Source organism: Mirounga leonina, unplaced genomic scaffold, assembly GCF_011800145.1.
Source record: "Mirounga leonina isolate KUSES-001 unplaced genomic scaffold, KU_Mleo_1.0 Mir_488, whole genome shotgun sequence".
In the NCBI taxonomy this organism is placed as follows: Eukaryota; Metazoa; Chordata; class Mammalia; order Carnivora; family Phocidae; genus Mirounga; species Mirounga leonina.
In genome coordinates, this window is record NW_023270777.1 from 9,282,587 (window position 1) to 9,304,941 (window position 22,355).

The 22,355-nt window shown below is 56.5% G+C and overlaps 1 protein-coding gene, 1 long non-coding RNA gene and 3 other non-coding genes across 15 annotated transcripts; all 5 read right to left on the bottom strand.

Annotated features, from left to right (window-relative positions):
- Nucleotides 1-488: 488 nt before the first annotated feature.
- LOC118000108 lies at nucleotides 489-3,349 on the bottom strand. Of its 9 annotated transcripts, none has more exons than XR_004676384.1 (6): nucleotides 3,314-3,349; nucleotides 2,995-3,090; nucleotides 2,753-2,804; nucleotides 2,200-2,279; nucleotides 1,163-1,248; nucleotides 490-928 (listed from the first exon to the last, which is right to left on the bottom strand). It is a non-coding gene; the product is annotated as an uncharacterized LOC118000108 (long non-coding RNA). The 9 variants fall into 9 exon arrangements; XR_004676380.1 differs by having other exon boundaries at nucleotides 2,753-2,872; XR_004676382.1 differs by lacking the exon at nucleotides 2,995-3,090 and having other exon boundaries at nucleotides 489-928; nucleotides 2,753-2,872; nucleotides 3,314-3,332.
- On the bottom strand, nucleotides 1,000-1,072 carry LOC118000215. The gene has a single exon (XR_004676419.1). It is a non-coding gene; the product is annotated as a small nucleolar RNA SNORD65 (small nucleolar RNA).
- LOC118000209 lies at nucleotides 2,365-2,435 on the bottom strand. The gene has a single exon (XR_004676412.1). It is a non-coding gene; the product is annotated as a small nucleolar RNA SNORD49 (small nucleolar RNA).
- LOC118000210 lies at nucleotides 2,873-2,938 on the bottom strand. Its single transcript, XR_004676413.1, has one exon. It is a non-coding gene; the product is annotated as a small nucleolar RNA SNORD49 (small nucleolar RNA).
- Nucleotides 3,350-4,856: 1,507 nt separating the features above from the next.
- On the bottom strand, nucleotides 4,857-21,678 carry TRPV2 (transient receptor potential cation channel subfamily V member 2). Of its 3 annotated transcripts, XM_034989660.1 has the most exons (17): nucleotides 21,393-21,678; nucleotides 20,412-20,527; nucleotides 20,217-20,324; nucleotides 19,634-19,868; nucleotides 18,474-18,607; nucleotides 17,029-17,322; nucleotides 15,543-15,841; nucleotides 13,011-13,184; nucleotides 12,437-12,592; nucleotides 12,013-12,108; nucleotides 11,135-11,205; nucleotides 10,630-10,795; nucleotides 9,490-9,556; nucleotides 9,043-9,380; nucleotides 8,000-8,127; nucleotides 6,753-6,832; nucleotides 4,857-5,056 (listed from the first exon to the last, which is right to left on the bottom strand). In XM_034989660.1, the coding sequence occupies exons 3-17, from the start codon at nucleotides 20,293-20,295 to the stop codon at nucleotides 4,962-4,964; spliced, it is 2,412 nt and encodes an 803-aa protein (XP_034845551.1). In that variant the 5' UTR covers nucleotides 20,296-20,324; nucleotides 20,412-20,527; nucleotides 21,393-21,678; the 3' UTR covers nucleotides 4,857-4,961. The 3 variants fall into 3 exon arrangements, with proteins under 3 accessions (XP_034845551.1, XP_034845550.1, XP_034845552.1); XM_034989659.1 differs by lacking the exon at nucleotides 21,393-21,678 and having other exon boundaries at nucleotides 20,412-20,767; XM_034989661.1 differs by lacking the exons at nucleotides 20,217-20,324; nucleotides 20,412-20,527.
- Nucleotides 21,679-22,355: the final 677 nt, after the last annotated feature.

A 22,355-nucleotide genomic window follows, 5' to 3' on the forward strand; every position in this document is an offset into this window, starting at 1 on the left:
GCCCTAGAACCAAGACAAAGGCTTCCGGTCCAGGAAGACTGGAGACCAACCTTTCTTTTACCTAAGAAAATTTAGATGCCCAGTGGTGACCAGACCACTCAGGCAAACGGCAGACAGCTGGGAAGCATGGCCTGTCCAGCCTCTAGCCCACTGACCAGTAGGTGAGAGCCCAACTCAGCAAGGCACCAAGACGGGCTGGGTGAAGAGCCACACTATGGGGACCCTGCCTGCCACTGTCCAGGTGCTTGGCTGAGCGTAGTACAGAGCTTCCGGAGGTAGGCTATGCACAAGGACACAGCCCAAAGGCAGACTGGAATCAAAGGTGTGGATGCCTTAAATGCTTTGGAACTTTTACCCTTGAGTCTAAAGTTGTTACAGAGGGGAAACAGCTTAGACTGACCATGGAGAAGCTGACAAGTGCTAACACCTGGACTGCTCATTTGACAGCAGTGACCAAATTTTTTTCTTCAAATACACATTTTTAAAAACCAGGACTAAAGACCATCCTTTATTGCAGTTTGTGGTAATTGCACAGAAATATGTTTCAGGAAGAAATACATTTGCAGCTTAAAGAACTCAGACCCTCACCTGACAAATTTATACAAAATTTACAGGCATAGAAGCTCTCTTTGGGCAGGGGAGCTAAAAATATAGTATTTATAATACATTACTAGAAAGCTCATGAATTCAAGGACTCCAACAGTGCCTATCCTAGCGTAATACCCTAGCAAGTTTGCCAAACACATTTGTTGGCTCTGTCGGTAAGAGAAAGGCCTCTGAATCTCAGCACAAGTTAAGCATTGTTTCCACACCAACTGTGGAAGCCTAGGGTTTCAGTCCAAACTGATGGTATGGTGACCACTGGTCCTTGAAACTTCCAAGTTCTTCCCCTGCTGCAGCATGGCTGACCGTTCTCTGGGAAAACAGCCTGCAAAGAAACTAAGTATCAGTCTCACTTTCTACTCCACCCAACAGCTATTCACAGCATAAAAAGGTTATCTTCAGAAAACCATACGTTCACCACTACACAATCTGCCGGTAATTCCAGCTATTTTGGGTGATTTCATCATTTGATATCCTTTTCCTGAAAATCAATTTTAACGATACTAGCCGCTTATTCATTCCACCATGGGGGGAGGGGTCCTTGTCGATGGAAGCTTACCTCTTCTGAGGCTAAAGGGCTGCCGCCTCCAGCTTTAAAACTCCACACCGCAGACCACCATTCTTGAGCACCTCAGCACACAAAACCTGGGGGAACGAATTAAGGCACCCCTAGATAGGCAGCAGAGGCGGCAGAAAAGATAGCAGTTTTGATCATGATAGCCTCAAATACAAATTCCAGTTCATCTCAGGAGCCCTCAAGAACCTACTGGAGGTGTTTTTTTGTAAATGAAGCCATGTTAAGTCCACACGTCCTAACTGGCTTCTCTGGGTGTTGCAACCTCATTTCATCCCATCGTTTTTTGTTTTTTTTTTTTTTAAAGATTTTATTTATTTATTTATTTATTTTAAAGATTTTATTTATTTGAGACAGAGAGAATGAAAGAGAGCGAGCACATGAGAGGGGGGAGGGTCAGAGGCAGAAGCAGGCTCCCTGCCGAGCAGGGAGCCCGACGCGGGACTCGATCCCAGGACTCCAGGATCATGACCTGAGCCGAAGGCAGTCGCTTAACCAACTGAGCCACCCAGGCGCCCTAATTTTTTTTTTTAAGATTTTATTTATTTGAGAGAGAGAATGAGAGACAGAAAGCATGAGAGGGAGGAGGGTCAGAGGGAGAAGCAGACTCCCTGCTGAGCAGGGAGCCCAATGCGGGACTCGATCCCGGGACTCCAGGATCATGACCTGAGCCGAAGGCAGTCGCTTAACCAACTGAGCCACCCAGGCACCCTCATCCCCATCGTTTTAAACATCACACACCTAAAGCTGTCATCTTCAGGGATGAGGCAAGCTACACCTCAGGATTTTACAGCAGTGGGGTAACAAGGAACTCCCCGGGTTTCCTCTGCCCTCCGCTCCGCTGCCACCATGAACCATAGTAAGTGTCTCTGGGATACTGTCGATAAAGGTCAAGGGCTATGCTGATGCAAGTTAGTAGGTTAACCAGATCAAAGTGCCCCTACCCGACCTACCCGGAACTTTACATCATCTCTGTACAACTTCACAACAGCCATGCAGTCTGTCCCACCCATCAAGCTTACCTCAAGGCAGGCCAGTGCTCACCCCCCGAACGCTCTGCTGCTGATCTCATCACACTGCCGACCCCACACTCTTCTGCAACCTGGGTGAATAGACAAGAAAAGGTCACTGTTCAAACCAACCTACTACTCCAGGGCGGCGGCAGCTGGGGAGGCCTTGTTGACTGCAGTCAGCCAGGAACAGTTATCGTCAGTTATCGCTTCTGACGGCACTTCCTATAAGTGATTTCATCAGAGCAGTCAACACCTCCCCGCTCCCCAGTACTGCTCCAGAAACCTGCAACGGGACCTGGGATTAAGTCGCAATTGCCTTGGGAACCAACCAGGACGCTGCATTTTAACTGGGAGTTTATCTCCGGCTATAGCTGCGGCTGAAATAGTTGCAGCTTAGGAGTAGCCGCCTCCAATTTCCACTCGAGGCTCCATGCTGTGTACGCGATTTTATGCACTGCCCAATGCATAAAACTGTAAAGTAGCAGCCGCCTCCCGTGCATTTACTAACAAAGACTGAAAAACAAAGTTAGGTGTTACAAACCCTGCCCAGGCTGGGTCCTACCTCAGGGTGGGAGGCCGCTCCCGGCTTGAAGGCGCTGCAAGGGATCTGCCACCTGGAACGTGGAGGGCGACACGCGTTAAGGGCAGGCTGCGGCAGCGAGGTTCAACCAGACCGTTGAGGCTTCGGCGACAAAGTCGTCAGTTATCGCTTCTGACCGCACTTCCTAATCCCAGCATCATCAGCACAGTCGGGCACGCCCTCCTCGCGGTCCCATGCCCGACCTCCCCCCGGGCCGCACTCACCCGGTCCTCCGGGGGTGGCGCACCCCCCACGCCGGGTCCGGGGAGCGGGGCCCCGGCCTCCGGGGAACCCAGGCTCCTGAGACGACAGCGGCGGCCCTGCCGGACAGACACGCGCGCGGGCCTTGAGCCTCGGCCCCCGGCGGCCCTGCGCGACTCTCCCCCACGGCGGCGCCCGCCCCGAAGCCCGGACACGCGCTTTAGGGAGCCGCCGTGCGCCCCCCACGGAAGCTGCCCGAAAACTTCTGCCCAGGAGTTAAGAAGCCTTTAGCTCCTTCGCCCTTGCCGCCAGCTATTAGGCCCAACTACACACACCACTCACCTCCATTATCACGATAATAGAAAGGTCGCTTCAGCGGCGGCCCGGCCCTTTAAGGAGCCGGAACATTCCATTCCTCACAGGAGGGAGGTTAATACTGGCAAAGACTCACGGGAACTTCCAGCCCGTTTGACGACGCAGACTCCGCCGCATCACCCCGGGACACCCCCCTCCGTTGGAGCCGGTGGTCTCTTCCATGGCCCCGGGAATTCTGGGTCCCGCGGCGCCCGGAGTGTTTCAGGGCGCATGCGCAGGGGCTGGAGGGACGTTGCGGCCGAGGTCTCCCTTTAGCGGCACGTTTTGGGGCAGATTACTCAGCCTTTGTGAGCTTCCGATTGCTCGTGTGGTAAATGAAGCTACCGGCCCCGCAGAGGTTGTTCTGAGGATCGCGTGAGATACGACACTTGAAACCCTGCAGAGCCTTGGCAGGCAGCAAGCATTCATAAAATAGTAGCTGCTTCTCTCTAATTCTTCTTGCTGCCCGTCCGCTCTCTCCCCACGGCTATTTCCGAATATGCACCGAGGCTTTCAGAACCTCTGCGCGCTGACAGCTCTCATCACCCCCTTGAGGATGACCCCTAAGGAGCGAGCAGACGTCTTAGCTGGTACCACTTCCGTCCTCTCCACCCCTTTTCTCCTGATGCCTTAGGACTCCTGCATCCGTTCCCCAACCCACCGGCGATGGCAACCTCTCCCTGTCCGCAAATGCTTTCCTTTCAGCCTTTGCACGAGCTCAGGTCGCTGCCACTTAAAAACTATTCAGTGCATACGCATTTTATAAACACGCGTTCCACCAAGGGAGAGCAATTCATTTGGACTGGAGAAAACTGGAGAAGCTACCGCGAGACAACTTTCCGGTCTTAGAATTTGAAGGATTTAAATGGTGGGGCGGGGGCTTCCAGCAAGAGCCAAGTCAGGGGGTCAGATTACACAGGTTCATCAGTCTGCCTGAAGAATTTGGTAAAAGTGCTAAGGAGAGCATGGGGGGCAGCAGGGGTATCCGGGATGAGGTGTCTGGAAATTCGGGGTTAAAACTGTGGAGGACTGGGGATGCCATCTGGGGAATCCTGCGAGCACTGGGGGAGCCTCTTAAGCCTTCAGGGTGCAGGAGTAACATGTTTCTCTTCCACCTTAGGAAGGCCCCTCTGGCTGCCCTGCAGAACAGCTCGGAAGGGTAGGAACCGAGCAGGCAGCCCAGAAGGGAAGGAAACCAATAATCCAGAGCCTGAAGGAAGCCAGGGAGCTCAAAGGCTTTGAGAGAGATTTTGGAGGTGGCTTTAAGGGGTGTCCGGAAGCTGTGGGAGAGGGAGGAGCAGTGGCTGTGTTGCCTGTGTCCACCACTACACATCTGTCATGACAGCGGGCACAGTATCCCGGAAAAGGACCACCCCCAGGCTGGGGGCCAGCAGGGAAGGGTCTCCCGTGCCTGAGTGAGGCTGAGAGTAGCCCAGCCCCAGACAGAGAAATGCTCACCAAGAGACACGCAGATATCAACCAGCCCAAGAGCCCACGAACTTTGCTTAAACAATGTTTCCAGGAGAGTTAGTGATGAGAAAATATTTATTTACATTTGCCACCAAAGTTTCCTGGAGCCCCAGAGCCAGCACGTAGGGCTGGGAAGATCCCCTGACTCTGTCCTGCATCTGGGCCGTTATTGGGACTTTAGGAGCTGGAGGGGCAGTTGATCTTCCTCTGAGACATTGCCTTCCTCTAGTTGGGAAGCCGGGGCAGGATTCTTCAAGGTGCCTGTGAATAGGATGGAGAGCACTGCGGCTTGGCCCTTGGGCTGTGTCCCCAGGAGGACAAACAGGAGGAGGCCACAGCCATGAAACCACATACTCTGTGTATCGCAGGTAATCCTGGAGTCCCCAGCAATGCCTCTCCCTACCTCCCCCTTCCACAGGCATTTCCTGAACCCCTGACTTGGTGCCAGTTGGGGGCCTCCTCCCAGGAGCTCACCATCCCTTGGGTTAGAAACCAGAACACCTGAGACTTGCTGAAGAGCTGGAAGGAAGTGACAAGTAGGTGTTCAGGGAGCTCTGAGGAGAGCGTGAACCCAACCTGCAAGGAAGGCAGCAGATTTGGACACCCAGAGGAGCAGGAATGACACTTCCACAGAGAGCCAAGGAAAGCAAAGAACAGGGAACACTGTGGAGGGACCGGCTGTCGCATGGAGGGAGGTGTGGGAAATGGGTTGGACTCCATGCAGCACTGGAGCTTCGCCTCTACCATGAGTAAGGCCTTGCCGGCATGGGCCTCATGTAGTTTCTGTCTGCATTAGAGGGATAAGCCTGGAGCAGAAAGACTTGTCTAAAGAAGGGTGCAGACTGAGCCCTGCAGTGTGCAGAAGGGGGAGAAATGAGGGGTGGGGGCAGAGGGGCAAGTAGCCGCCTGGGAGGTTCTGAAGATACTCAGCACCAGGCTGAGGGGGACATTGAGCAGAGATCTTCAAGGCCTCCTGCCTGGGTGAGGAGAGAGAGGGGTTGCACACACACCACCTGTAGGGCAACCCCACAACCATTCCTGTTGGGGATGTCCAGGTGGAAGGCCCAGCAGGCAGTGGGTATGGGACCGGGGTGTGGAATGCTTGGGGCAAGATGGGCAAGGTGACTTTCAGAGTCTTGGCACTGAAATGACGGGGTGGCAGGACTCAGGGGAAGGGAGACACAAAGAGGGCAGGCAGACGACCTATGGGTTTGTGAGGGCCATGGTCAGGGACCCAGGAGCCTGGGAGACCAGCAGGCTTTGGGGCCAGAGTCTGGAGGAGCCTCCCTACACAGGGGTCAGAGGTGATGCGGGGGCTGTCATGGGGAGGGGTCGGCGCCACAGGCACAAGCAAGTGGAGTCTGTTGGGAAGAGAAGGCGAAAGGAGAGGAGAGCCGACTGCAGATGAAGTGGGAGCTACTGAAGAGTCCAGAAAGGGCATGCTGTGGAGAAAGTTAAGCCTCGGAACAGGCCTCTGGGTGAGAGGAAGGAGCCAAGACCATTGGTGGAAGGCAGCAGGGGAGAGACAGGAGAAGCAGTCCCCACACTAGAATGGCCAGGACGCAGCTCGCGACAGTGGGGAAAGGCATCGGAAGTGACTTCTCAAGGCTGTGGGGGCTGGGGGCTCTGGCAGTCGGGGAAAGCTGGGGATCAGCAAGGCTGGCCTATCAGTGGGGGCTCAGGGAGATGCCCCCGCAGCTGCGGGATAGGTGAGGGGCCCTCTCTAACCCCCGCTGGGTCCCCAGGCACAGCCCAGGGGGCGGGAGGTGAGGTCAGGTTTATGGCTGGACTGGGGGAAGCAGCCACAGCCTCAGTGTCTCCCAGGTGACAGTCTGAAACAGGCCAGTGAGGAGGTGGGGGTGGAGAGGCGAGAAGTGCTTGGACGTGGAGGGGTCCTGGCCCAGACACACACTCTCTCTCTCTCCAGGGCAGGGGCTCCGGCCACCGCGCTACTCACCAGGGACAGCCGGCTCTGATGGCTCCTCACACACGGTCGGCAGCGTCTGCTCCCACGAGGCCCAGTTCACTTCCTCCACCCTGAGGGCAACAGAGCAGCTCCGAGGCTCTGGGAAGCCACTCTGTGCAGCATGCTTTGCCCCCGGAGAGGGGCCCGCGTAGACACGGGTAGCCACAGGGACCGGGAGGAGGATGGGCTTTCACCACCCTTCTCACTGGACACTGGGCCACCCGCCATCCCGCCCCCCGTCCTTGTGGCTATCACCCTGCTGCCCCCTGGGCCACGTCTGCAGCGGAGGAAAAGGCATCTGTCCCTTCAGGCCGTGCACAGTGACCTGGCTTGCCCTCAACATCTACAGAAGAGTCTCGATCAGGTGTGTCTTTATGTTCCTGGGCTCCGGAGCCCTTCTGTGGCTACTGCACAAGCCAAAGACCCTTCCCCTCTCCTTGCTCAACTGCTGTCTCATGACAGCGTGTTTCTGGCTGTGCATTTGTTATCAGGTTGTCTCTCCCGTGGAAGCTTTGTTTTCTGTGGGAGGGTCATCGCCTCTGTGTCAGGCTGGGGGAGTGGGGAGGGCAGAGCAGACTGGCCAGGCAAGGCTAGTGTGCTTAATCTGAGGGTCCATCTGGCTTCTTGGCCTCCTAACTGTCCCTATTTCAGGCCAGAAGGAGTAGGTCAGGGGCCACCAGGGAGGGGACAGGCAGTGAGTGTCAGGCCTGGGCCTATGGGATCTGGCATCCCTGACCTCCCCCACCCGGGGCAGCGTGCCTGGTGCTCCTAGGCTCTGCCTCTCCCACCAGACCTGACTCTTGGCAGCTTTTAAGAGAGTAAAGCTGAAAAAAAAAAAAAGAGTAAGGCTGGGGGGGCGCCTGACTGACTCAGAAGAGCATGTGACTTGATCTCCAGGTCGTGAGTTCGAGCACCACATTGGGTATACAGATTACTTAAATAAAAATTTAAAAAAGGGGGGCGCCTGGGTGGCTCTGTCATTAAGCATCTGCCTTCCGCTCAGATCATGATCCCAGGGTCCTGGGATCGAGTCCCGCATTGGGCTCCCTGCTCAGCGGGGAGTCTGCTTCTCCCGCTCCCCCTGCTTGTTTCTCTCTTTCTCTTGGTCAAGTAAATAAATAAAATCTTAAAAAAAGAAGAAGAGTAAGGCTGGCCTGCCCCACGGCAGCCTCCAGGGGTCACTGGGAGAGCAAGGCCCCCAGGCCACCCTCCCCTGCCTCCTTGCCTCCTTCTCTCACCTGAAGCACCAGCGCTCGTCAGGGCTGCCGTCTGGCCTGGTGCCAACGGTCAGCTTCACACCAGCCCGCTGCTTCTTCCTCCTGCACCACCAGTAGCCATTCTCCATCTCCAGGACAGAGATGGCTTTCTGGGGACAAAAGACACATCAGACAGTAGCCAGGAAGATACCTCACAGCACTTGACAGTATAACCCAGAGTCTGCTAAGCACATGGATTTGAGTCTAGCTCCAACATTTGATTGCCTGAGGGATGGAAGCCCGGCAGCTCCCCCTGAATCTCAGTTTCCCCGATTGCAGGTGGACAGGTGTTGGAAGTCAGCACATAATGCGTGCCCAGCAATTACTTGCATGGTTACAGATTCCAGAATTCCACACCACGGGGTGCAGAAGCTTATTTGCTCTGCCCACACATGCGCCTGCCCACTGGCACATGAGCGAATTAGGTGGGGCACTGAACTTGCAGGTGAGGGCGCAGGCTCAAGAGGAGTAAGGTGCTTGCCCAAGCTCAATGGTGGATTGGTAAGAGTCCACCTTCCCAGCAAGGCTCTCTGAGCACCAACTGCCCACCTCCACCCCGGAAGCAGGTACTGCTTTTACAATAGGCAGGTGTCACATCAGCCCCCAGCTACAGGGGCCTCTGCACCCTGACTGCCCCCAGGCTGCGCCCAGTCCCAGGACTGCACATCCTGCCTCACCCCCCAAGCCGAGCCCACTGACTGTATGATGAACACAGAAGGGGAGCTGCATGAGGGCAAGGATTCTATCTCATTCTCGGCTGTGTGTTTTGCACCTAGAACCGAGCCGAGCTTTGCGATAGGCTCTCAAGAAATACTTGATCATGAGCATGATCACGATTAACACATTGAGCACCTACTATGTGCCAGGCCCTGTCCCAAGGGCTCTAGATCTATGAGCTTATTCGATCGTCACGATAGCCCTAAGAAGGAAAGCAGGGATGGGGGGCGGGGCGGGGGCTCAGCTCGGCTGGGTCCTGCTCGCTCCTCACGGGGCCCAGGCAGAGGGAGGGGAGCCGCCCGCCGCACCTGCAGCTTCCAGATGCTCCAGCTGTCAGTGGCAACACTGTTGACGGTCTCGCTCATGAGGGCGATGAGCATGTTGAGCAGCAGGATGTAGGTGAGTAGCACATAGGCCAGCAGCAACAGCAGGACCACCCCGCGGAAGCGCAGCTGGTCCTGGAAGGCCAGTTCTCCCATGCCGATGGTGAACTTGAACAGCTCCAGGGAAGCGTCCAGGATGTCACCGTATGGGGAAGAGCTGCCCTCCTCATCCGTCTGTCCTGCCCCAGGCTGCGCTGCCTCCGTGGCATTGGGACCCCTGGGGGCCCCGGGGGCCCGGGCTTCCCGGCTCAGGCTCACCAGGGCTGCAGGGAGGGGAGGAAGGAGGATCCTCAGCCTGGGGAGGCCAGGGGGCAGCCTCCAGAGTGTACAGAGTGGGCAAGGGATAGGCAGGGGCGAGAGGGGGGACTTTACCTACAGCGAAGCCGAAAAGGAAGACTAAGTAGACGAGCAGGAAGCGGAGCAGGTCCCGCAGAATGACCTAGAACACACACACCCAGGAGCCAGGATGGGTGGCTGGGCCATCGGGCCTGACCCCCGACCCCTGCCTCAGCCCCGAGCATGGGTTCCCATGGACACAGCACCCACACGCACAAATGCGTGCATACATGAGGCCCCGTGGAGCTACACACAGTCTTTACAAAAACATCTAATCAGGGGCGCCTGGGTGGCTCAGTCAGTTAGGCGTCCGACTCTGGATTTCAGCTCAGGTCATGATCCCAGGGTCGTGAGATCGAGCCCCCAGTCTGCTTCTCTCTCTCCCTCTGCCCCCTCCCCCTCACTCGCTCTCTCTCAAAAAAAGATAGCATAGGGGCGCCTGGGTGGCTCAGTTGGTTAAGTGACTGCCTTCGGCTCAGGTCATGATCCTGGAGTCCCTGGATCGAGTCCCGCATCGGGCTCCCTGCTCAGCAGGGAACCTGCTTCTCCCTCTGACCCTCCCCCCTCTCATGTGCTCTCTCTCTCTTGTTCTGTCTCAAATAAATAAATAAAATCTTTAAAAAAAAAAAAAAGATAGCATAGAGCAATCTGTAATGTTCTCATCTGTCTCTCTTAGTGTTTTCACGTCCCCTACCAGAATGTTGGCTGCAGCAGAGGTGAGGCCTTGCCCATTTTGTTAGCGACTGAAGGAGCGTATTCCAACACTTAGAACAGGGCCTGGCCCGCAGGACACACTTCCTAAACTTCGGTTGAATAAGTAAATGAATAGAGAAAAGTCCACACGCCCGGACGTCCCAGGGCACGGGTAGGCAGATGAGCTAACGTGCACGGTGTCCGCGCCTCCACTGGCCTAGGATGCACGTAGTCCCCTGGGGTCACTTGTTTGCTTACCCGTGCAGAGCACAGACCCCTGAGGGCAGATGCCTGCATGCTCATACTCCTGCCTACAGTCCGCCTTTGTACACACGGACAGACGCGCTCTCGCGTTTTCCTCTGCGCAGGTCAGCTGTGGAGGAGGGCGCCTGCCCGCCGAGGCCCAAGGGAGCCCTGCTGGAGTGTGGCGCCCGGCTTTGCCCGGTCAGGCTACACCGCGGCCACCCCCGTTTCGTCTCTCACCTTCTGGATCATGACGCTGTAGATGCCCGTGTGCTGGAAGCCACGTGTGTAGTAAAGCAGGTTCAGCCAGCCCAGCACCAGCGAGGACACGAGCAGGGGCAGGTACCATTCCACGGCCAGGAAGCACAGCACCTCGGACAGCACCGTGAGCAGGGCCTGCACCAGGCTGTGCAGGGACAGAATTCGGGTCAGCTTGCAGGCCGCCTGGCGGGCCCCCCCGCCCCGCCACGTTACAGATTGCGGACCACTGCGCCCTCTCCCACCACGGCCTGACGCACGAGAAGGTCTCCATCTGTCTGGGGCCGGGCCCAATCGGGTGCACAGCGAGCGCTCAGTACAGGGAACTCTCAGGGATGGGAGGCCCAGGCCTGACAGCCGGCGCTTTGGTCCCAGGCCCCCGGCACTCCCTGGCTCTGGGTCCTCTCCTCTCGAGCCAGCCTGGTGCCTTCTGCCACACCAGCCTCTCTGGGGCCTGAGACAGGGGAGGGGAGGGGGGCCCACGTACAAGAGCAGTTCAAAGTAGCTGTCCACGAAGGAGATCCAGATGAACAGACGGCGCCTCCAAAAGTACCACAGCTGTGGGACGAGGAGCACAGGGGTGTGAAACGTGCTCTCCAGGCCGTGGGGCCTTAGCCTGGGCTCCCCACTGTGCCCCTGCCTGCTGGCCTGGCTCTGTGACCTCAGGGGCTCAAGCAGCCTCTTGGACTTTGCGGGGCAGCGACGGAGTGGTGGGGAGGCTCATGAATCCTGCTGAGAAAGCTTTGAAGCCTGTTTCCAGAAAGTGTAGCCACCCACAGACATCCAGACAATGCCAGGGGCCTCCGAGCTCCCCGTGGATCCAGATGAACCCGCTTACTACTCCTAGTGAGGGGAAGAGCTCCCTCCCCTCCCCCACCCCTGGCCTCACATGGACACCCCCCCAACCTGGATCTGGTCCCGAAGTCCTGCCCACTCTGAGAGAGGCTCAGTGTCACAGTGCCCAGCCTTGCCTCCCGCATTTTCACCTCAAAAGGCCCTGCTGGGGGAGTCGGCTTGAGCCTGCCCCCGCCCACCTGTCTGTGGTCCCCAAGTGAGGAATGCCCCAGCCAAGGGACCTGGGGGTGGGGGCACTGCCGAGGGGTCACAGCAGTCACGTGGTACCCCACGGGCACCCCCAGAAAGCGCAGCAGGGAGGTACCAGCCCCAGAACCCAAGGCCCTCAGCTGCCCTGAGGCTGGGAGGGGTGGGACTGGGTAGAGGATTCGGTTTCCTGAGAAATGAAGGGATTGTGGTTAACTCTCTCTAAGGCCCCTCCTGGCAGGATTCTACGTTTGCTTCTGGGGGGTTCTGGGAGCCCATAGAGTTGTCTGGGGGTGGGGGTGGGGGGAATGGGAAGAGCCCTACCTGGCCCACGAGGAGGTAGACCCCCCCAAGCAAGACCAGGATGTGGCCCAGGAGCAGCATGGGGTCTCCAGCAGTCACTTCTGGGGGCAAGAAAGCCTGCGGAAGAGACACTCTGGTAGGACCTGGGGCCTGGAGTCCCCTTCCAACTGTGAGACTCTTGGCCGAGGGCCCGGTCTGAGCATGAGCTGTGGAGAGGCCACGCAGAGCCACACAAGGAACACGGGCTCCCGGGCAGGACCCCCGCATTCTAGCCTATCAGAGAGGCACACTGTCGTGGTTTTGAGGGTGGGGTCGGGCGCCAGACTGCCCGGGTTCAAAGCCTCGGCGTGAGGATCTGCAGATGGGTCTGGCTATCCACGCCCTGTCTTCTTCCAGGCTCGTTCCCAGGAGGCCTCCCCCAGAACGCGCCCCTGCCCGGCCTTGCCTTCTCCAGGGCCGGCTGGTGGTAGGCCACAGCGGTGAAGAGGAACATGTAGATCAAGTAACACAGGAAGTTGAAGAAGAATTTGGGGATTAGCAGGTCCCATTTTGCCTGCAGCAGTCTGTTCAGCGGTTCCAAAACCACCATTCGGTGTCGGTGCTGGGGGTGGGAATGTGAGAGCTAGGGGTACATTCATTCAGCAAGGATATATATGGGGCCCGCTCAGGTCAGGCTCGATGCAAGGGCTGAGGGAAATGGGGGGGGGGGGACTCCAAATGAGCCCTCCCCATGCGGCCTCCACCCTACCCTCATGGCTACAGGCTGACGGAGCGCCTCATTCTCCAGCCCAGAGCAGGTGTCAGTCACCAGAGGGGCCCTCAGTGGTTGCCCCCAGGCCCCCCGGCATGCTCCCCAGGTCGGGTGAGACTGGTGTGTGGAATGAGCATGGGCCCGATGGGCACGTCCCCACCGGCACAGTCCCGGGGCAGCTTTGGTCCCAAGGGCAGCCCTGAATTATGGACCTTGCAGGGAGCTCTGCCGGGTCCCCTTACACACACCCCCGCCCCCGTGGGCTCACCGGGCTTCTGCAATGAAAGGCAATGATCTCCAGCACTGAGTTCTCCTCCCAGCTGTCCACGGAGGCCAGATCATACAGCGACACCCGGACTGGCCCGTAGCACCACTCAGTAAACTTTCGGGAAAGTGACTGGCATGGCCCTGCAAACTCCCGCTGCAGGATGTGCCTGAAAATCTGCAGGGTGGGCCACATGAGCTTGGTCTGCACAGCCACCTCTTGGCATTGACCTGCGGGGGGTGGGGGTGGGGGCCTAGGAAACACTCAGCACCCTGCAGAGCTGCCCACCATCTGCAAAGCTGCAAGTAGACACATGCACACACCCCGGACACACGGGTCCTTGTGTGTATGAACGCTCACACATCCCACGTGCTCATCCACAATATAAACACTCCCAGCCACTCCCATATGTCCGGGTCTGCAGTGAACCTGGCTCTTCCTTCCCCACTCCTGCCCTGAGGCCTCTTCCTGGACTCCTATCATGGCAGAGGGACCCCCAGCCCAGGGCTCCTGGAGGCCCCTTGAGATCCAAGGTACACGTATGTGTACGCTTCTGCGGTCAGAGCTCAGAGCTTCCAACAGACTAGAAAGCATCCCTAAGTCGAACAGGTTAAGAGGCAATTTGGTTTTGGCGTGCCTGGCTGGCTCAGTCGGTGGAGCAGGCGGCTTTTGATCTCCGGGTCGTGAGTTCAAGCCCCATGTTGGGTGTAGAGATTACTTAAAAAAAAAGAAGAAGAAGCGGGGTGCCTGGATGGCTCAGTCGGTTGGGCATCTGCCTTTGGCTCAGGTAATGATCTCAGGGTCCTGGGATCAGACGGGTCCTGGGATCAAGCCCTGCGTCAGGCTCCCTGCTCAGCGGGGAGTCTGCTTCTCCCTCTCCCTCTGCCCCTCCCCCTCGCTCATCCTCTCTCTCTCAAATAAATAAATAAACATCTGGAAAAAAAAAAAAAAGAAGCAATTTGGTTTTACAAATGAGGAATGGGGAAAGGAAAGGCCACCCAGCCATGCCTCTGGACAACAAAAGGAGGTTCTCACACCACAGGAACCTCAGGGAATAAAATAGTAAAACTTCCATTTATGTTTATTTTTACCTTAAGCTTTAAAAAGCCTGTGTTCGAAGCATGGGGCCCTGTGTAAAATGCACAGTTTGCACGCCATGAAGCTTCACTGATAATGAGGCTCAGACAACCTCCTGGTTGTCATTAGAAAAAAAAGCAGAGCTGAGTCATGCTTACTTTTTATACCAAAATAACTTCCAGCCAAATGAGTTTTAGGCATTCAAAATAAAACTGCAAAAGTCTGGAGGAAAATATGGCTACAGAATATATATGTACACGCACACACACGAGCTTTTTTATAGATACAGCCTCAAAGAAGGCACTGAACAGTAGCAAAACCAAGGAACTCTAAAGGAAAACATAATTACAGTTGTATATAGGAAAATGTAAAAATTCTTCAGGGCAAAAAATCCCGTAAGAAATGTTTTTATGGGGCGCCTGGATGGCTCTGTTGGTGAAGCAGCCGGCTCTTGATTTCGGCTCAGGTCATGTTCTCAGGGTCCTGGGATCGAGCCCCGCATCGGGCTCCCTGCTCAGTGGGAAGCCTGCTTTTCCCTCTGCCTCTGCCTCTCTCTCTATCTCTCTCTCTCTGACTCTCATGAATAAATAAATAAAACATTTAAAAATAAAATAAAATAGGGCGCCTGGGTGGCTCAGATGGTTGGGCGTCTGCCTTCGGCTCAGGTCATGATCCCAGGGTCCCGGGATAGAGTCCCGCATCAGGCTCCCTGCTCCTTGGGAGCCTGCTTCTCCCTCTGCCTCTCTCTCTCTCTCTCTCTGTCTGTCATGAATAAATAAATAAAATCTTAAAATAAATAAATAAATAAATAAATAAATCTTAAAAAAAAGAAATGTTTTTACTATCAAAACAGGAGAAAAATTTGCAACTATTATAGAAAACAAAATGCTAATGCATTCCTTATAAAGGACACTTACCAATCAATCTGAAGAAAACCTAATAGCAAATCTAATGGCATAATAGGCAAAGAATATGAAAAGACTGTCTCTTAATCAAGGAACCCAAATGACTTAAAAATCCCAGTGTTTTATAATGTAATATATCAGTTCAGTAGTTCATATATAATCTATCAATAAACACACATATATTAGAGGTGCATGCTGCACGTGTTCTTACTACCAGGAGAGTTCAATCAAAAACTGTGGACACTGGGGTGCCTGGGTGGCTCAGTCAGTTAGGCTTCTGCCTTCGGCTCAGGTCATGATCCCAGGGTGCTGGGATCAAGCCCCATGTCTGGCTCCCTGCTCAGTGGGGAATCTGCTTCTCCCTCTCCCTCTGCGCCTCCCCCTGCTTGTATGCATTCTCTCTCTCTCTCAAATAAATAAATAAAATTAAAAAAAAAAAAAGCAGGGAGACCGGTGATCTAGAAGACTGCTCCAGGCTCTCTCTGCAGAAAAATCAGAGCGAGTCCTGTTGCTTCCTGGACGGGTGGGGAGGGGATGGGGGCTAGGTACTCACCTCGATTTTGCCCTCCTTGGCAGCCAGCTTCAGGGGCGTGAGGCCCTGCAGGTTGGGGATGTCCTCGAGCTGCACTGTGGGACAGAGACGGGCCCCCGCGAGGAGAAGCCCATCATACATGCGGATCACCAGCGCACTGTTCTCGGCTGAGTTGTCTGCGATCATGACCAAGGCGTGCAGCGCTGTGTTGCCCAGTGAGTCGGCAGCCTGCAGCCTGGCAGGCTGATGAGGGTTCTCCAAGAGGTAGGTTACCACATCCCACTGCTTGGTGCACGCGGCCAAAGAGAGGGGCAGCTCGCCTGGGGGCCGGGGAGGGGGGCAGCTTGAGCCTCAGGCCTCCCAGCTTCCACCTGCCTACTCCTCGTGCTCCCTGGACAGAAGGCCAGGCCTCCTTCAAGAGAGTCAGGCACCCACAGGAGAGGACAGAACGCTGCCTTGGGATCCTGGGCCCACCCAGGTCTGTGCTATGAGGGAAGATGGTCCCTGGCCCCCTGGAGGGCAGCTGTGCCTTTTCCACTTGTAAAGGCAGCCCTGTCCAGCTCTTGACCCAAGGGAGAGGTGACCAAAGCTCTTTACCATCTAAAGGAGCAGAACGTGGGGCCTAAGCTTTCGGCTATGGTGGTGATCTCAGGGTCGTGAGATCCAGCCCCGAGTTGGGGTCCACATTCAGTGCAGAGTCTCCTTAAGACTCTCTCTCCCTCTCCTTTTGCCCCTCCCCTGCCATGCTCACTTGCTCACTCTCTCTAAAATAAATAAATCCTTTAAAAAATAAAACAGGGGGGGTGCCTGGGTGGCTCAGTTGGTTGGGCGTCTGCCTTCGGCTTGGGTCATGATCCCAGAGTCCTGCGATCGAGCCCCACATCAGGTTCCCTGCTCGGTGGGAAGCCTGCTTCTCCCTCTCCCGCTCTCCCTGCTTGTGTTCCCTCTCTCGCTGTCTCTCTCTGTGTCAAATAAATAAATAAAATCTCAACAAAATAAATAAATAAAAATAAAAAATAAAACAGGGGCGCCCGAGTGGCTCAGCCGTTAAGCGTCTGCCTTCGGCTCAGGTCATGATCCCGGGGTCCTGGGATCGAGCCCCGCATCGGGCTCCCTGCCCTGCGGGAAGCCTGCTTCTCCCTTTCCCACTCCCCCTGCTTGTGTTCCCTCTCTCGCTGTGTCTCTCTCTGTCAAACAAATAAATAAAATCTCTAAAAAATAATAAAATGAAGGCCCTATCTGGTCAGGTTTCCCACACACAGTTCTGTCAGCCCCTTCCCTCTCCCGGTCTGGATGTGGATGTGTGGGGAGCTTCCTTGCCCAGACAAGGCTAAAACATCTCCCAAGACAAACTGCTTTTGCAGGCAGCCCAGTGATTAGAAGCATGAGCCCTTGGGGTTGAACAGATCTGGGTTTAAGGGCCCAGTCCTGCCACACATTAACCATGTGACCTTGGGCACGGCCTTATCTCCTCCGCACCTCAATTTATCCAAGAAAGGCTCCTCACCAAAGTAGAAGCAAGTCCCCTGGCTCTTTTTCTGGAAGAAGTGGCCACAGGCCCGGGCATGCACATTGGCCCCATTCTCCACCAAGAGCTTCACACACTGCAGGCTCCTTTTCTCGATAGCAATATGCAGAGCACTGTGGCCTCGGTAGTACTCATCCGTGCATTGGGCGTTGACCAGGGGCTGGGGATTGCCAGAGTCCCGGTCGATCTGAAGCAATGGCAGGATGCAGGCGTTGGCCCCATCCTGCAGGTTCAGCACGGCCTTCATCAGGCACGTCTTGCCCGTGGAGCCCTCTGTGGGAGAAGGGGAGGGGAAGGGACAGCAGGGTGCTCAGGCGTGGAGTGGCTGGGCTGCCCATCAGCCTGCACAGTGAGCCCAGGCTCCAAAGTACCCCTTGGGAGGATAAAAAAACGATTGTCACACACACAACTGGTGGAAGCAGAGTCATGCTGCAATGTATGAAGGCTCCAGCCAACAGGTATTAAAATACCAACAGGTATGACTATAATTTCTGCCCTAGAAAATAAGTTTCTAAGGCATAATTTGTTGTCCATGCAACATGGTCTACACCAGAACATTCAGAGCACATGTTTGCTAAGTGTCTCCACCGCTTAAAGGCTCTGTCTCCTCGGGCAGGTCACGTGGCCTCTCTTAACCTCAGTTTTCCCGACTGTGAAATGGGACTATTCCAGGCTTGTTCTAAGGGCCGAATGGGATTATATACAAAATTTTTAGCACCCAGAGGGCCTGGCATGCAGTATGTGGAGGCCAAAAACGACACACAACCTAAATGGCCATCATTAAGGAATTAGTTAACTAACTTGTGGTAAATGTACACAGCAGAAAACTCTGTGTTTGTCAAAGTGACTGACTTAGAGGTCTATGTACTGAAGTGGGAAGTAGGAGATGTAGTATACGGCACGACCCTTTACGTAAATATATACTTAATATATTTAAAAGCTTTGAAAAGAGGTTCTCCAAATCATTAACAGGGATCCAGCATGTCCTACTGTTTTTACCCTCAGCTTTAGACATGTCATTCCTAACTGAATCTTCTAGAATACACAAATGCTATTTTTCTAATCAGCCCAAACGATCAAGATACTTCGATTTGGGGCAAAAAAATGTTCTGAGATGGGTGAAGTGTATGGTATGTGTATTACATCTCAACAACACTGTTAAGACAAAAAGAAAAAAGAAAAAGAAAACAATGCACTGAGGAAGCCCGTGAGTATCCATTTGGCCACTGAAATGGGCTGAGGATGGCAGAGGTAGGTCAGGAGCCCGTGGGGTGGGTGGACGTGGGAGGCACAGCCTTGACCAAAGTAAGGCATTCGGGCCGGAGGGTTGCTGAGAACACTCGGCCCTTGGCTCCTGACCACGGTCAAGGCCGACCTGTCAGCCGAGTCTCAGCACAGCGGGCAGGACCACAGGGCAGGCCTACCTGTGTACTCTGAGTCGGTGAGGTACTTGCTGGTCCGGGACAGGTACTCCGATAAGCCAGCCAGATCCTCAGGGACACCCCGGGCAACCACGCTGAAGAGCCGATCACGGTCAAAGCGGTTTGGGTCCGGCTGGCTGTGGGGATTGACTTGTGTCTGATGTTGTGGAAGAACCATGGGCGCCCCCAGGAAGCCCCCGACCCCAGGGAGCCCTTGCAGGGAGTCCCGTGAGCACTGTGCACTGTGCAGGCTCATGAGCCCCGTGGGACCTTTCTGAGCACCTCTAAAGACGAGGTGCTGTAGCTGTTTAGCATCTAGCAGTTTCTGGTGACACGGAAGGGGAAGGAGCGTGGGGTACCCCTCCTGGGGATGCCCCTATCCACAGAGGCCGGCCCACACCTGGGGCTCCTGAAACCATGGCCAGCAGATGTGAAGGGACAAACAAAGGTGGGGGGGCTCTTTGATGCTCTGGGGGAGCCTCAGGTCCCAGCTTCACCGAGGAAGGCTTTGGTGACTCTCTCGTGAGTGGGGGATGGTTGGGCTCGGTCACGTGTTAAGCTATAGCTGTGTGACTGATGGAGGCAGGCCCTGCCTCCTCCATGCCGGGAAGCCACGTGTCTGCTGGGCCTGACCAGACACACTCAGCTGCCCAGCAGGCCACGTGGCCACATGACCGAGAGGGCCCTGTGGCTGACTAGGGCGCCCTATGGGCAGTCCCGCCACGGGAAGTGGCTGTTTGGAGAAAACACTTCCTGTCACAGGGTGGCATCCCCGTCTTGGGGGTAGGGCAGCCCAGAGAGAGCACAGATTGGGGTGCGAGGGGGCTATCCTGCCTGTCAGGCAGGCTACCCGGCTCCCAGAAGCCTCACGTGCATCCTCCCCTGGCCTGGTCTGAATCTGACCGTGGTCTTCCAACACCAACGATATGGGGTCTCCAGGCTGGGACGCCAAGGGCTGGGGCCACGTCTCAGGCATGAGGGCTGAGGAAGGGGCTTTCCTGACAGAGTCCTGCCTTGCCCAGGAGGATTCGCCAGCCTTGTGCATCGGACTTCACACTGAGCGGGGAGGCCGGGCGAACCCCACACATATCCGAAGGGGCACGGGGGCTGGGCCCGGCCACCAAGTCTGACTCAGGGGGCCCCACCCTCATTTGCTGCCTCACCTGACACCTGCTTTTTTGCGGTAGTTGAGGTTCACTTTGATCTGAGGGGAGGAGTGCCGGTCCTCCCCCTGGAACGGTGACTCCATGGGGGGTGGCCCATCCCCGAGGCCCGGCTTTCCTTTGTCCCCCTCACCACCATCTTCTTGGCCTCCATCCCACGTCTGGAGCCTGAACGCCAGAGGGCTGGAGGGCGAGGCCATCCTAAGGGGAGGAGGCTGCTCTGTCCAGCTCAAACCTGGTGGAGACAGAGTCGTCAGAGGCTCCTCCTTCTTCCCAGCCCCTGGGTTGGGGTGGGAGGTCTGGCTGAGGCCTGCAAAAAGAGAAGCTGAGTACAAGTAGACCCACCCACCGAGTCAGCCGTGAGGGAGGCAGGCAGAAGGTGAGGAGAGAGGGAGGGCCCTGGAGTGAGGATGGAACAGGGGAGGAACAGGGAAGGAACAGGGACCCAAGGGGTCTGCCTATTGACGTAGTCCCACACGAAGGGTTGAGATTGTCCCTGACTTTCCCTCCGGGACTTCCTGATATCTGAGAGACCACAACCGCTTGATGCAGGATAACAGACTTTTGAATTCACATCTCGAACCTTTCTCTGCCTCACTTCTTGTCCAGCGGCCGATATTCACAGCAGGTAAGAGTTCTGTTGCAGGCCAGAGGCGGGTCATTCACCCTCTTGCCACAGAACAGGAGCATGCTGGGGGAAACCGTTGGAAAACCGGTCTATCAAACCTCTCATCTTGCTACCAGGACAACTAAGGCCCAGAAAAGGGAAGTGACTTACCAAGGTTTTCAGCTGTTGGCAGAGCCTGGTCTACAACCACAGCACCCTACCATGACGATCCTCTTCAGTTCTCAGTATCTTTCAGGGCCCATCCCTGTTTTCAGTCTGATTCATCTCTGAAAGCATCAGAGGCTACCTCTCTCTGTGCTTTAGGGTGTCTGGGGGCTTCAGAGTGGGGAGGGAGACCCCTGGCTGGCGGCCCAAGCTCCCCCTGACAGGCAGCCCCACCTCAGGCCCTGGCTGGGGCTCTGGGCTCTGACAGGGGGTGGTTAGGGGGAAGGCGCTGTGCCCCCAGCAGGTAGGAGCAGAAAGAAGGAAGAAGAGTCCGTGATGGGTGGGGGGGACAGCAGGGTGGGAGAAGGGGGCAGGGAGCAGAGAAGAGCATGGGAAAGGAAAAGAAGGGCCAGAAGTAGAGAGGGTGGGTGGTGGCAGGGCTTGGGCTGTGTCCCGTCCAGGCTCCCACAGCCCTCAGGGACCTGGTGGGGGTGGAGGAAGGACGCATTTTCCCACATAAGCAGGGGAGGCCGGGACCTGGCTCACTGCTTCGACATGCAGGGGTTTTTTGTTTGTTTGGTTGGTTGGTTGGCTTTGATTTTTTACTTCAGCATGAGCCACCACCTTTCTGCCCAATCTGGGGCGTCCTCCCCAAGCCACACACCGTTTAGCCTGGCGTGTGTCCCTAACCATCCCCCCATCCCCCCAATCTGCCTCACCGGCTGCCCGCCAGCCCACCAGTGCCAAGCGTCAGCAGCAACAGCTCCCTGTCCAGCCCCCCGCCCCCCTGTCCTGGAGCCCTGAGCCGCACCGGCTGGGAGGAAGGGGTCTGGCCGTCCAGGTGGAGGCCGGAACCCTTGAAGACCCTGGCTCGCGGGGCTGGAGAAGCAGGGAGCCCCCGCCCTCGGGCTCCCCTGCCCTGATCAGTCACTGTCGGGCTCCGGGCCGCCCCCTCCCCAGACGTGCCCCGATCGCCCCCCGACTTACCCCGCAGGCCGAGGCTAGGGCGTGGAGGCGGGCGGGGGCCGCGGACGGCTGGGATCCCGGGCCTCCGGGACCGCGGGGGCTGCGGGAGGAAGTGAAGCCGGGCGGGCGGCGGACGCTGGCTGCCGGGAGCCGCAGAACCTCCCCAAGCCTGCTCTGAGCTCCGCCAGCGGGCTGCGGTCTCGGGGTGTTCTGCACCCTCAGCCCACCCGGCCCGCCGGCATGGTGGGGAGTGGGGGGAACTCTCCCGGCTCGGGACAGGCTGGCCATCGGTGAGTGACCAGCTGGGCCACTGGCCACACCCTGCTGTCGGGAGACACGCCCCGCCTCCCCACCCCCACTGTCTAGCCAAGGAGGGCCCAGGTGGGGGTGGGGGCAATCAGAGGCAACCCTTGGGTGCTGGGACCTCGCCTCAGGTGGGAGCCGGCACGGAGTGTGTGTGTGTGTGTGTGTGTGTGTGTGTGTGTGTGGTGTTGGGGGGGGTTCTTGCCCCACTGTGCTGACGTCTACCTTCTCCCGTGCCCACCACGGGCCTTCCAGGGGACCCATCACAGGGCAGATAGAGCTAATATGGACCGGCCCCAGGGAGAGGAGAGACTCAGCCCAGCACACGACCCTGGGAATGCACGCCACCCAACCAACTAGCAGTTTGAGGGGATTTTCCCACCTCCCGGGGCTTTCCCCCCAACCCCCCAGCCGGGAGGGGGGCGCCTGTCAGGGGCACACTTCCTTTAGTGAAAGGCGCTTCCCGCACCAACCAGCAGGGGGGGACAGGGAGAAGGCTCCAGGTAATGCCGAAAACCAAAACTGGTAGGGAGGGATTGCACACTGGGGCTTAAGGACTCAGTCACCCACCAAGTAGACCTAGGACACCTCCCTCTCCTTAGCTCCCTAAAATCCAATCCTCGCCCCAAACCTACCAAATTAGCTCTTTCTCCGTCTGGTCGAAACAACTATCTTCTCTCC